Raw genomic sequence first — 15,037 nt, 5'->3', positions numbered from 1 at the left:
TTCTTTGAAGGCAAGGGTTGGAGGAGAGACTTTTCCATCTTTCGGGGTCACCCCAGTCTGGGGGTGAGCCCTGACAGTCTGCCATCTAGACTAGGGTAAGTGGAAGAAAGTACCCTGTAAGCATCCCAGACTATTCCAACTGCAGTTAAATCCTGGAACATCCAGTTCTTCCTTGATATCAAGCAGTATTCACTTTCCAAGGATAAATCTGATTCTTCTGCAGAAGATGCAGAACTCCTAACAGCAGGCCTCTAGAGCCAGCATTTCTAAAGGTGCAACCTAAAGCTGTTTTCATATTTCATACAAGAGCTAAGCCGCTGCTACCAGCATTCACCAAGCATTGACCCTTACACAAAAGCAATGGTGTGTAGTCTGTATGGTCAGACAGTGCTCCCAAGGCGGATGAGCCATGACCACTGTGCATGCAGTAAACAGGAGAAGCCAGCAGGTACGGAGGCATAGGCACAGATCACTGGGATTCTTACGTCATCACACTGCACTCTATTTGGATACAAGCAAGACCCCACAAATAGCTCAAAGGGATTGTTCAACACTATTTAATAGAAATAATGACAGCAATATGGTATATGTGCCTCAAGTACGCTCCATCAGAATAATTACTCTGAATCTTGTAAATTATAAACACCTAAACACCTAACAATTGGACACCTGACAAGTTTAAACATATACTGTGCTATATACTAGAAGGAACCAGAAAAACCTGGAGGTAAACTCCTGGATGGGAAAAGAATACTCGACAGAGTTCCGGGCAGGGGACTAGTCCCTGGATTTCTGTGGATGACGGAAGCTGCAGAATTTGGGCAATTTCCATTGTTAGAAGAGGAAGAAAAGCATTCTGAAAGGCAGGTTGGCCAGAGAGATTGGAGTATCCTTGCACTGTTGAAAGTGAAGGGGATGATGGGGAGCAGAGTGCACTTATTTAGCAGAAAAATCAAAGAAGGATTAAAATTAAATGAATAATCAAATAAAATTGAGAGGTTGAAACTGATTGTTCAACAGGTGAAATATTCTAGATATTCCAGACAGGCGATAAACCCACAGAATTGCTGATATAACAGATGTTGATTTGAAGAAAGAGGTATAACTAAAGAAAGGATTTACCAAGTTGAATTTCAGTGGCTGGCTTTATTTCATACTTCAGAACTGGCTGGCAGCTAGAGATCTTCATATTTTTGTTTTAAATTCTAATAGGGAAAAATTGAAACAAAAGCTGATGGCATAGCAGATGACAGTCTCAGGTAATGTGACAGGGCAAGCAAGTGGAGCCCCTCTAGTGCTTTCATGAAAATGGAAAAGTATAACCTCCTAAGGCCATGTAACTGATGCTAAAGGTCTCTGGCAAATTACCTTGGTATTTCTGCAAGTTTAAAAATTGCGATTCCTAAACCAGAAAAGCACCATACAGAAATACCTCCTAAGAAAAGGGGCACATGTCAGAACCATAGTCAAAAGTAACTGCAGGAGCATATGATTACAACTGTACACCATCTGCTGTGTGTAAATGAACAAATTTCAAAACCAGTAGTAAAGGCATGTTATAAGCACATTGTGTTCATGAGACCTACTTTAGCAAAAACCTGACAGAATTACAAGTGTAAGTTACTGGATTTAGATTTTAAAACTGGGAGTTATTTCAGAACATTTCATGAAATAGCCTAGACAGCCACCATTATACAAAGAAAAAAGAAAAACGATAAAACTAGCCTGGATAAGAGAGGAAGTAAAAGAAAAAAATTGAAATAGGTAAGCCAAAAACATGGGAAATCTCAACTACTTTTAAGAGAAAAAGTCAAATTATGACCTCTGGGGCTCTACATAAAATCTCACCTTTTTTTAAATCACAAACCACACTGGTCCCTCATGAAACTGTTGCTGTAGAATACTTAATATTTATTAACACAGAAAAACACCCATGTAATTTTCAATATTTTTTTTTTTTAGGGAAGCACAGACCACATTTGCAATGACAATGAAAGAGTGCCCACTGAAGATGAACAACAACACGGAGGATTTATTCAAGTCAGAACACAAGTCAGAGGGTACAAAGGTTTTAGAAGGACTGGCTAGGAAGGCATAGTAACTTGAAACTCTTGAATTATCACCCAAAAAACCCCAGAGGGTAAAAAAACAGGTGAGGGAAAGAGATTGCACACCAAGAGCGATGGAGCTACAGTATTTGGATGGTCTGCTGTCAAAGTCAGTGGTTTTGAAGAACTAGGCATCTGCTAAGCAACTGACCATACAACAAACCAACACCACATGCATTCAGTAACAGTTGCTTAAACAGTTAAGTAGTAAAGTACACAGGCAAAAGTCCTCAGCAGACAACTGTCTTCCAAACAGGATCCCAACAATATTAAGACTTTAAAAAAACCTTAGAAATCTTCACCCATAAGATAAAATAAAAACATAAAATCATTACTGACAGTACTTGTAGGGGATGCAAAAGCTGTGAACTGCTAAACAATGATGATGATATGATGCTGAAAACTATATCAGAATAATCTGTAAAACAGAAAGAGGCAAATACTGTGTATCCAAATACTGTTAAATATAAACTTGCCAAACAATTACTAAACCAACCCTAAAAAGTAATTATTTAGAAAAGCATTTAAGTTACAGCAGTCATCTAAACATGAATAGTTTAATGTCATGGCTCAGTAGGCTGTTACACTCCTGGAACACCTCAACAATGGTATTCCACCTAGCAGTACTTACATACTTGTAATAAAAAGTACATACACATCACTGTTCAATTCTCATGATCTGTACTTTAGTACTGACCTTGAATTGGAAAGAAGTCAAAAAACAGCTACAAACACAATTAAAGGATCATAAAATCCACTCTACAGCTACAAAGTTAGAACTGAACTATGGAACCATCCAGACTGAAACCCAAGATACTGGAGTATTTTCTTTCTGTCCTTGAAGTGGATAACAAATATAATGTTCATGGTTATGATGAACTTAAAAACTGAGTAGTGCAGTTATTTTACTTCTTATGCTTTATTTAATGTCAGAAAAGAAATTCTATAATATATTAAGAAAGAGCTTATCAGACAGGTTGCTAGCATTTTGTGCAACCGTATCTTTTGGTTCAAAAAACCATGTATCACTTAAAAGATACGCACACTCACAAAAGAAAACCCCATCATACATACCCACAAAAATAAACCTTTCTAAACCTACAAAAAAGCCTGAGCAATTGAGTACAGTGATATATACAATTAATGTCACTATACCTAAACTACAGTCTAGATTGGCCGGTTGAAATAGTGTTTTAAATAAGACTGACACTCAGTCAACAAATAAACATTTGTCTTGCTTATGGCTCTGTTTTGAGTACTTCTGCAGAGTTTTGATCTTCTGTGCATGTAAAAAAAAAAAAGCTGCAAAGAAATAGGAAGGTGCAAGAAAATTCCATGTCACTAAGCAGAAGTAGCTTGGTATCATGTAAACAAGACAAAACAAACACAGAAGGTGATCACATCTTTCTGCAGCTATAGATTATTCCAGAAAGTACTGTCACACCTTGAAAATCACTAAAATATAAAGCAAAAGCATTACAAAGTATATTCATGATAGTGTCCCTGCCTTTTCAAGCAATTCTAACAAAAGACTGTGTCCTAGCAGCCTGACAAATCACAGAGTCATATATAGTAATTTTGCATAATTGCCAGTTAAAGAAATCCCACCATATTTTGTCATTTTAAACAACAACAACAAAAAGACAATCTCCTCCTGCTTTATTGGTTTTATATTATTTAATGAGAAAACTCCATAGACGAAAAATGTAAGGTAATTAAATTTATCCTTCTCACTTTATTACATGAAACTGTAGACCAAAAAAGTCCATAAATCAAAAGGTATTTTCTGAGAACAACCAAATAAAAATGCACTAATAAAACTAACATGGTTGCAAATTTACAAAACAAAACAAACAAAAAAGCACAAAAATGTCATTACCCAGAGAATGTGTCATAAATTTCTCCAAGAAAACAATTTAAAGGCATACATAACTCCACTGCTCAGCATCAGAGGTTTCCATTTGGTGTAGGAAATACAGCCACAACTAAGCTATTAACAAATTCTGCTCATGTTGCTTCTGTAGTTTTGGTTCAAAGGCCACAATCTTCAGAGATTATCATGAGTCTAATTCTTAGCCCTAATTAAATCTAATAATTAATAGGAGTGTATAATTATGATGTGGAGCCAAACGCAGAACAAAATCAAAGTGAATCCGAATTCACGATTATCTTGCCTTGCAGGTAAGAAAACAGGATGAATGCAATTAAGTAAATAAACCCCAAGAGAACAAAAATTGTTCTGGGCAGAGAATGTTTCTGGACTTCTATGAACACCAACGGCATTAAAATCCAAGCTTAAAGGGTTGTAAGACAAGTCATTTTACTGATGCTGACTGTGAGGGTGGCAGGGCACTAACACAGATTGCCCAGAGAAGCTGTGAATGCTCCAGCCCCAGCAGTGCTCAAGGCCAGGCTGTATGGGGGACTGAGCAACCTGGTCTAGTGCACAGTCCCTGCCCATGGCAGGAGGTTGGAACTTTAAGATCCTTTCCTACTCAAACCATTCTGTCATTTCTACGAAGCATGCTGTTAGTCAGTTTAATGAAATACAGTAATTACAGTGAATCTTTGTTCCATTTGCAGAAAATACCCAGTCTTATATTTAGATAAAAGCCAATTTACTCCTAAATTGTCTGTTCTGCTTTTCTATGAAATAAGCTGCTGAACCAGGAGAGAGAGTCACCTAAATAAAATCCATCTTTGCATCACTTAAATGTTTATTATCTCCTTTAATTTATTTACCAATTCAATGCTGAGATAAACAGAGATCAAGAGGAAACTAAACACAGTACAAAAAAACCCCTCTTCATCTTATTTTCTCTCAATATTCTCTTCTTATCAAGAAAAACCAAAGTATGTTTAGGTGCATTTTGTGTTTTCAGACAGGGAAAAATACATATATAAAGCATTGTTTCTTAAAGCTATCAAGTTAGGAAGATGTACAACAGCTCTAACTTCAGGAAATCACTTATTACCACAGCAGTCCAAACACAGCATCACAGAGCAGTCTGGGTCAGAAGGTACCTTCAAAAATCATCTACGGCACCCACCACACCAGGTTGCTCAAAGACCCCTCCAGCCTGGCCTTGTACACTTCCAATGATAGGGCATCCACAGCCTCTCTGAGCAGCCTCTTCCAGTGTCTCACCTGCCCCCCCAAAAATACTTCTTCTGTGAATCCAAACTCAATCTACTCACTTTCAGCTCCAACCCATTACTCCTTGTCCTCTTACTGACAGACCCATGTAAAAAATCTTTCTACAGCTTCCTTATGTACACTCCTGGTATACTGAAAGGCTGCTCCATGGTCTCTCTGGCATCTTCTTTTCTCCTGGTTGAAACACTCACACTATCTCAGACTCTCTTCATAGGAGAGGTGCTTCAACCCTCTGATAATTTTTGTGGCTCTTTTCACTCAGACTTCTGATGCAGGCCTGGCTTTCCAGGTTCCAAGAGCAAGTTTTCATTCACCAGTAGCCCATGTCTTCCTGCAGAGGGCTACTCTCAATCCATTCATCCCCTACACGGTACTGATGTCAAGGGCTGTCCCAAATCACAGACCACGCACTCACGACCTTGGACTTGGCCCTGCTGAACCTTGTTGAGGTTCCAATAGGCCCTCTCACCTCCTGTATCAACTGTACCTCTCAGACTGCTGTCACCTGGAAATCTGCTGAGGGTGCAACTTCCCACTGCTTATGTCATAACGAAGGTATTAAAAAGTATGATTACTTGAGGGACACCACTCATTACTGTTTCCACTTGGACATTAAACCATTGACCGTAACTCCTTAAATGCAGTCATTATGTCAATTCTTTATTCATCAAAGAGTCTATCCATCCAACTTCCCTCACTCCAATTTAACAGTATGAATGTTGGGAGGGGACACTGTATCAAAGGCCTAACAGAAGGCTAGACAGATGACATCTCTACCTCTTCCTTTGTCCACTGATACAGTTACTCCATGATAGAAGGCCAAAAGATTAGTCAGGCAGTTAGTCCTTCGCACATCTTGTTGGCTGACTCCATAATGAACACCTCCACATCTTTCGTATGTTTCAATAAATGTTTAAAGAATATTTGTTCTATTATCTAAAGCCTAAATTATAGCCTGAGTTTTGCCTTGAGTTTTAATACTACCAGAGAGGTTTCCCCTGCTTGGTGGGATTAAAAAATTTTTCTCAAGTGTTTGTCATGGGGTTTTATACTAAATTCTTTTTCAATGACATGCAACACCTGTAACTTCCCAGATCAAACCTCCGTCAAAAAATCACTTAGAGGACTTAATGGATTGGAGGAATGGTAATGAGATAAGCAGATTTTGATCTCTAAATCTCTCTTTTAATAATGGGCTAAGTCAGTTGGAAAGCTGTCTGGTGGCCTGCACTCTGGGATTAACTACTAATCCCATCACTGTTGAAGATGACCAGGTGCATACATCAGAACCAGCCCTCAAAAAAATGGGCAATCACAGGACAGGAGAGATTCAAGTGGCATGAAGATTGTTGCTGTGTATGAAAGCACTTCTAGGCATCAGGTTCTATTAATACACAAACAAGAAATTAAAAGAAGGAAAAGAGAATTTACCAGAGATATTCAAATATAGGTGTAATAATATGTCTTTTATTCTTTAGCCTTTTCTCTCCAGCACAACTACACAGCATGTCTGTTTCCAGGGTACTATTATTTTCTTTTTAAAAACAAACAAACAGAAATACAAGTGAGAAGTATTGTAAAAAACATTATTTTCCCTCCTAAAAGATTAACTGAGTTAAAACAAATTTTACAAAGGAGTACTTTGGGTTTGTTTTTTGTTTTTATTTCTCCTTTTCGTAAAACCCTCTTTGAAAGATTTTAACCATCAACATAAATATTTCATTTAAACACCATCCAGGTAACACTCCAAAAACACAAGCATCAGATCCTCCAAGTATGTGAACAGCTTGTAAGAATCTATTCAAGATGTGTGAATGATGCCTTTATTTTTCAGCATTTAATTTCAACTGCCTTTGCTGCTCTGGTCTGAGAGACTAAGAGGCACTCACAGTGCTCCGCAAATCCATTATCAGAGCAAAATATAAGTTTCATAATTGATCACCAGTTTCCCAAGCCTGACCAGTTGCCAAAAACATAAAGAATGATGGCATCTTTTCCAACCTCTATGTCTTCTGTGTTTTTCTGGCATTCTGAGTTACCAGCTGCTTCAGAAACGTTCTGCTTGACTTTCTGGATGATGCTGTTCACCCAGAACTGTGGGCTGGAATACCTTTCAGCATTCTTTTTCAACATTCTCTAATTTAAGCAAGATAATGAACATTAACATTGAGCACTTAGGAGTTAAAAACTCTCCTGTGACCGGTTTCATTGTTATAGAACAACGAAATAAAGGAAATTTTCCCCAATTCACAGAAATATTCTGATTCAGTATAAAGATTCTTGACAAAGATTATCATTAGAGCAGTGAATTAGCCAAGGACCAAGAAGCTTATACAAGTGTCTAGTGAGCATACAGGTCAGGGACAGTGACAAGACGCACTAACAAAACTAGAAAGCAATGTATATTTTGTGCCATAAGAATAAGTACTTTTATAATTAAAATATTATTTCCTAATGTATAATTTCAAAGTGTACCTAAAACATGTTCACTACTTTATACTGTAGCTTATAAAAGTATGATCAATGGGATCACGGGATCTCATGGGTTGACTGGGATCTCTTCAGGTTGATTTCATGGCTGTAGAGTAACTAAATGAGTAATTTCTACCTTGATTCCCGTTTACTCAAAGAATCTCTAACATGTTGTCTTTCTTTCACATCCATATACATGAAGTTCCTACAGAACACAAATCAGCGCTCTTACCTTGAATTTAACTTAAAGGTGGCTAACCCTATCTGGGCAAACACTACTCTGATCCACATTTGGTGATACTTAACAAGATCTCAGCTGTATTTTTCAGTTAACTTCAAAAGACTTAAGGATCTAACAGCACTCAGCTCTTCAGAGAAAAGAAAATTTGGGGTAGAGGGAAGAAATATAACATATTTCAAATTTTTAATACCCTTTCCACAATTTCCTTTGGGAAAACCAAATCCTCCTTGAAAATACTTTTGACAGCTGGGACTGAGTAGCAAAGTACTTCAATAAGGACCACAATGGCATTCTCCTAGATACAAAAGATACAGATATCAATGGGAATGGGAGCTTGAGTAGAAATCTCATCCATGTACTCTAAGGCAAACAGACTCACTCTGGCACTAGTCAAAACTACCTAGTCATTTACTCCTATCAATGCTTCTTCCACACACAGATCAATCTAAATTACAAATAGCAAAGCTCTCAGATGAAGCTGTCAATACACAGCTCAGCTGTGCTGAGGCAATAGTGATCTAGTCTTTATCTTTTCAATTTACTGAATCAGTGGTTGCTTCCACTTTTGTCAGCTTTCTAATATTCTGTTGCTTATTCAAGCAATACATGTATTGCACACCACCTGCTTTCCACAGAAAGATGAGCTGAACCAATACAGTGGGGCTCACATAAATCATTACAGTAGTTTGTCAGATGATTCTGCCTTAACATATTGACAAAGGAGGAGTCTTGCTTGGTAGGGTTTATTTTTGTTCCTGGAATAGCCACACCACCTTCTCAAGTGCAGAATTAAATGAACAGTACTTTTCTGTTGGCAACTGCATCTGCATCAGGGTTCTGGGATAAAACTCTGCACTACTGATAAACAGCAAACAGAGTGTACAAATTAGGCAGTTTAATTATTCCCTGCCATTTGTCCTTTGAAAACTTACAAAGTACAAAAATCTGTAGAAAATCACACTTGAGTTTAGCCTCAGTATCAGCACTATTTATTGAGGGAACAATGTGCTTTCAGAACATGTTGGATTTAAACGTTAGTTTAGCCTGAAAAAACATTTGTGCTGTTCCTGGAACTTTCCAGGAACAGGAGACTTTCAAAACTTTTAAATTCTAAAACATTGGTATCTCTTGGACTTCTCTTATCCAGTTTTAACACACCTAACTTCTTTGAAGAGAGTTAATAATATTTAAAACCTGTGGTATGCTTCCTCCTTTTTGGCCAACACCATCTGTATGGCTTCCTAGTGTTTCTTATATGTTAATTCTTCCTTTGTTTTCTCCTGCTTTCCTGCTCTTTGTTCTTGCCAGGTTTGATAATTACAGTAAATAAAAGGTGAATACTGAAAAACTTCCATAATTTCATCAGTAACAGCTGTTCATACACAGCTGCATTTGTGTACAAAACCAGATTTTTTTCAGTCTTCTACCATTCAGCTTAAGGAAGTTCATAGAAAAAGATACTGTGCTTATAGGATTCTATTCCTGCAACAAAGCTAATCATCATTAATAGGACAACTATCTTACTTTATTTCACAACTCTGTGATTAGTTTCTCAGAGATTGCAAGGTAGTGCTTTCCCCTATGAAATTGCTGTTACCTTACAACAACAATATTAGTTTGAAGCAACTAAACAAGGAGAATTATTATTTCTTCATTTTGCAGCACACACTCAAATGTCCATTCTCCAATGATGTCTCTGCTCAGCATGTACTTTTTCATCCTACATTTATTCAACATTGTTTGCCAGTGTAACCTACAAATTAGGGGTCACTTGGCTCTTTGAAATATAAATAAAGATAAATCTGTCTGAATTCCTTAACTGTTCAGACCCTCCAGTAGTTCCTATTAACTTTGGTGAGTGTAGATCACTTACCGAGTAGTAAAAATGAAAGAGTAGCAAACACTTTTTAATGGCTGCACATAGGGTATCCTTTTGTGGTGCACCAAAAATAAATGTTCTTAAATATTTTCTAAATATATGTTCTTCACATTATCACACTGAGGTCCAAATGTGTTTTCCTACCCCACAAAAAATGTTCTTATATATGGACATATCTGTGTATATGAGAATACATCAAGGTGTTAAACATCCAGAATGAAATTATATTTCCTTAGAAACAGCTTCTGCTGAACAAGATCTAGTTACAATATGTATGAAGAGATAAGTTAATTATTTGTTCATTTTACAGTAGTAGATATGTACTGTGGCAATTACCTAAAATTATTTGAAAGAGTTCAGTGTTAGCAGTGTAAACTGATAAAAATACAAGTTACAAGAAAAATAAGGAAGTTTGTTCCTCCAGCTGAAGAAGTCATATGAACAAGAGTCTGCCATTGTTGGCTTAATGGACCCATTTCCTCTTCAATGTATCTACACAAAGTCTGCCTCTGTGAATACACCAAGTTCTGCATGTTCAATGTCTAATTTGGCTGACATGGGTTTAAGAAATAATACATACAGTCACCTTATGTTCAAGAGCATCTTTTGGCATAAGATTGATGGCTGCTCACGCCAATTTAAATGGCTTATCGTCCATCTAGTTTCTGTGCTACAGCACAGAGAACAGAAGGACACTTGTATCAAGGCAAGCCTCTTCACTGACACATTTGCTATCTTCAACATAAGAGGTACCTAACTCCTAAAAAACCATGCTTTGCACATGACACAACACCAACCAATATGCTGCAAAAAAATAGCACTGTCACACACATCTGCAGTACCTAATCTGGCCAGGGTTTACAGACACATGCGTAGCTAGCACAACACCTAGATTATTTTCTTAGATACTCAAGGCATTTCCCAGTGAGAAAATAGTGTACAATATTAATGTATACAGTCTACAGGCAGACTATGTCCAGGCTACAACCTGTCATGCATGCTCAAATGCTGCTTTTTGAGTCCCTGGAAAATTTACATGGATGTCAGGAAAAAATTACATATGGAAGTATGACAAAAAAAAATATATACGTAAGTATATAGCTCTTACTACTTTAAAATAAATATATACAGAAATGCTTAAAATAAAAGCAAGCAGAACACATTGGCACAAGCAAATATGAAACATTAGAACACCTCTTCATTTTCTCCCCTAATTATAAAAACAATGTGTTTTTTACAGCTAACAGCAAACAACAGATGGATATTAACAACTGTAAGCTCTGGAGAACAATCACAGGGTTTTACAAAGTGTTCATCAGTAATGACATGCAGAAGAGTTAAAACACAGATTAAAATCAAATTCAGTGGAAGACTGAATTTGTTCCAAAGTGCCTTGAAACACTACAGCCAAGTTGTGCTAGCTGAAACTACTACTATGTAATGCGCTTCAGTGCATATTTATGGATTCTGGCTTTCCACAATTACAACTGTAAAAAGTACTTTGTCCCGTTCTAATATTTTAAAAAAAAATCAAATAATGATGTACAAAAAAGTACCTAAAACTGGTATTTAATGTTTAATCAAAGAGTGTTTATTTTTAAACTAAAACCTAAAAATAATCTTAGCACACAGTGAAAGTTTTACACAAATTACTTCCAACTTTTAGCTCTTTCATTTCATGAAAAGTAAAAAGATACCATGAGCACATTAGGCAGGGTGTATGTGTGTCTGTCTGTGACACAGTAACAATTCGGACAAACCTAAGTTTTGGAGAAGGCACTGTGTCTTTCACAAGTTAAGGAGAGAAAAAAACCTTTTACTCTGAAGCAAAAAGATTTTTTCTTTGTTTGCTACCTATGTGCATTTTTATGTGTGTACCTCTAAGTTTTAAGCAAGATTGATAATAAAACAACCTAGCACAGATACACTTGTTTGTGCCTTTAAAGGTTGATAATATCTTTCACTTTGCACTTGCAACTAGTCTGAAAAACCTGCATAGCTACTTAACAAGGCTCAGCTTAAACTGCACTAATATTCTTCTTTAAAAGTCAAAGGATATTCCTTAGTTCTGTATTTAAAAACCTTAACATGCTTATGTTTTTCAGACCCATAATACTTGAGGAAGTGGGACTGAGAAATTGGCACTTCCAGAAAAGAAAAAAAAAAAAAAAAAAGAAGAAAATTTTATGTAAGCGTACGTGAACATGTTTGAGTTAAGTTGCACCAGTGATTTTCTCCCTAAAAATGAGGGGGAAAGAAATTAAATGGGGCAGTAAACATCTACTCAGTATTAAAAAAATCAGATAATTTTAAACATGTTCATATGGTTTTCCTGATACCGGCTTCACCATTTTTAATGAATATATTTTCATTTGAAAACTGTTTTATCTGTCTCATAACCATGTGAATGACCCATACAAATAACCAACCTAGTAACAGAGCATTTGCTTATGCTGAGAAGCAATGAAAGTGTCTAAAAGAAAAAAGTGCTCTAAGGTACTTAAGATAAGTACCCACTTATGAAAGAAGTTTCCCTAAATTTCTTTTAGAAATTGAAATTTGATTCTGCAAAATACCAAGACACCAAGAGTCCTTCATTACACACAGCATTTCATAAGACAAGATCATTAAGCAAATGTGCACATACTCTTTCTTTCAGTCAAACCTATGACAGAGGCTGACAAAAGACAAAAAATGCGTGCACAGGAACAATTTCTCTACTGCTTTTATTACCCAGGTATATGGATGCGCTGTTAGGTACATGCAGCCAAAAGTTCACCCCTCCAGATCGCTACATCATGCCTCCACTTTTACAAGCCTGCTGGAACTCTTAGCTGGCATTGAGGATGAATGCAGAAATCTTTTATACAGGAACTCAATAGAGTTTTCCCTAATTCCTTCTATGGTTTGGCTTCTCCCCCTGTTCTTCTGCAAATCACCACACATTATCTGGTCCAAAGCAATGCCGTAACTGGACTCCAGTCTACCACCATCTACCCCAATACTTCATGTTAGTGGTGGGAGGACCTTGCAAAGCAGCTCAAGTTCTGCATTCTTAACTGCAGAAGTGAATCTCTGAATTTCTTGTCTATGTAATATATTCAGGGGAATATACTCTAGATGGTATATTCAAGTCTCACTCAGTGGATTTCATACATTTCTGAAAATCTGGGAGATGCCTCTAGCACTACTGTAAGAGAAATCAAGAATATATAGAAAAAATCTGGACCTGAGTAACAGGTCAAATGTATGAACTGCCTCTCCTGAAGGAAGTGTCTATCATTAAACATACCTAGACATCCATAATATTAAGCAAAGGCAATCTATTTTATCTTCTTTGTGAATCTTGAAAATCACACCATGCACTGCCATAAACCAAAATCAGGCCAAAATCCAACCGAACATTATTACTGTGAGTGCTGCATCCATTACTTCTCTCCTAGAACAGTTAGAGATCCCAACCTTTTCTATATCCAGAAGAAAACCTTCAGGAAAATAGCATATTCATATGGAAGCATTAAAACGTATTAAAACTTTTCCTTCCAACTTGCCTTACCTCACTGAACAGGCAGTTTACTTCCTCCGTATAAACCACTACTTCCATATATGTGGCCCAAGAAAAACATTATCCCCGTAAACATCCCACATCCATTTGGAACACACTCATCCACTCACCAGACAGTAGTGCTAAAATACATAAAAGCCTATGAGCCCAGGCAGGAACTATTACCAGGGAGATACGCGACACAGTGCATCACACTGAACACAGGCAGGTATATTTTTATTCAAAAGCCTTATTTTAAGATAAGCCAAATTTCTATTAGATAAATGCCACCTCCACATACTTGCAGGTCTAAAATAGCAAACTCTGTTTTAATTAAGGAGAAACAATACAGCTGATTTTATTTCCTGACCAGTGGGTGGATGCCAACGGTATTAAAGATCCCGAAATCATCCAGCACACTTCAGGTTACCCCTCAGCTTGCCATGTGCATCTGGGCCTTTGCGGCTCCCTTTCCTTTACAGAAACCGGTACGCAAGCTGAGCACAAGCCCCTTATCCAACTTTACCTCAAGAAATAAAAATCACAATAAAAAATTCAACCGGTGAGCTAACAACCTTCCCGAAGCCCACAGAACAATGCAGATATCACACCCGCCACCATCGACCTGCACAGCGACTCCCCTTGCGAATCCCTTCCTTAATCCGCTTCGCTACCATCGCTCTCCCACACACATCGACATTTGCCCCTCGTCCCGCAGCCCCCTCACTCATCCGTTCCCTCTCCATTTTGGAAGGCCTCTTCCCGTTCCACACCGAACCCACCCGCCGACGATGCCCGCGGGCGGGCACACACGCCCCGTTCCCCGCGGCGGGGGCTCGGCCTGCGGCTCCCCGCGGCGGGGGCGACGTGCGCCCAGAGGTACCGCAGGCATTGCCGCTGCCGCCCCGTCCCCGCCGCCGGGTACCCGCGCCCCGGCTCAGACCGCGCCAGCGGCGATGCCCGGGCGGCAGCCCGGCGGCACCTGGGGCGTGCGCGCCGGCGGCGGCCCGAGGCGAGCGGCCCGAGGCGGGAGGAGGAAGCCCCGCACTCACCCAGCAGCAGCAGCTTCAGCTCGCGGCGGGCGTCCCGCTTGTCCCGACGCAGCTGCCGCTCGATCTCGTCGTTGATCCGCCGGGCTTCCTTGGCTTCCTCGCTCAGGCAGCACGCCATGATGGACTCCAGAGTCATTCTTCCTAACTGGTTCAGACACAGCCCCCACCCCCCCTAAACCCGCACGCACACTCGCACACAAGCACCCTGCCGCCGCTCCGGCCCCGGGGGGCACAGGCGCTCTGCGAGAGCCCGGGGGCCGCCGCAGGGCAGGCACGCAGGCAGAGCAGCCTCGATGCCACAGAGGGGCAAGAAGAAAGGCAGGGCCGCTGGCGGCGCGGATCCCCGCTCCCTGCCGCTGACACCCGCCGCTGCCAACTCCTCCTCTCCTCTAAATCATGCACCGAGCAACATGGAAACATCCACCGCGGCAGCAGCACCAGCGCTATCCAGCCGAGCCGCCCCTCGTCCCCCTGCTCCCCTTCCCTCGCCCCTGCCAGCAGCCTGCGCGGTCGCCGAATGTCCCTGGCGGCCGCCGACACCCCCGCCGCCTTCCGACGCGACCACCCCACCCCCGTGGAAGCGC

The 15,037-nt window shown here is 39.5% G+C and overlaps 1 protein-coding gene across 1 annotated transcript in view; it reads right to left on the bottom strand.

Moving 5' to 3' along the window:
- LOC119695238 (guanine nucleotide-binding protein G(q) subunit alpha) overlaps positions 1–14,627 on the bottom strand; it is a 119,068-nt gene extending 104,441 nt beyond the window's left edge. Inside the window, exon 1 of the mRNA XM_038123266.1 lies at positions 14,454–14,627. Coding sequence (XP_037979194.1) covers positions 14,454–14,589 — 136 coding nt within the window. The 5' untranslated portion in view covers positions 14,590–14,627. The remainder of the gene's footprint in view (positions 1–14,453) is intronic.
- Between the last annotated feature and the right edge of the window lie 410 nt (positions 14,628–15,037).

The sequence above is a fragment of the Motacilla alba genome, chromosome Z (genome assembly GCF_015832195.1).
Source record: "Motacilla alba alba isolate MOTALB_02 chromosome Z, Motacilla_alba_V1.0_pri, whole genome shotgun sequence".
In the NCBI taxonomy this organism is placed as follows: domain Eukaryota; kingdom Metazoa; phylum Chordata; class Aves; order Passeriformes; family Motacillidae; genus Motacilla; species Motacilla alba.
This window is presented reverse-complemented; position numbering and strand designations above follow the sequence as displayed.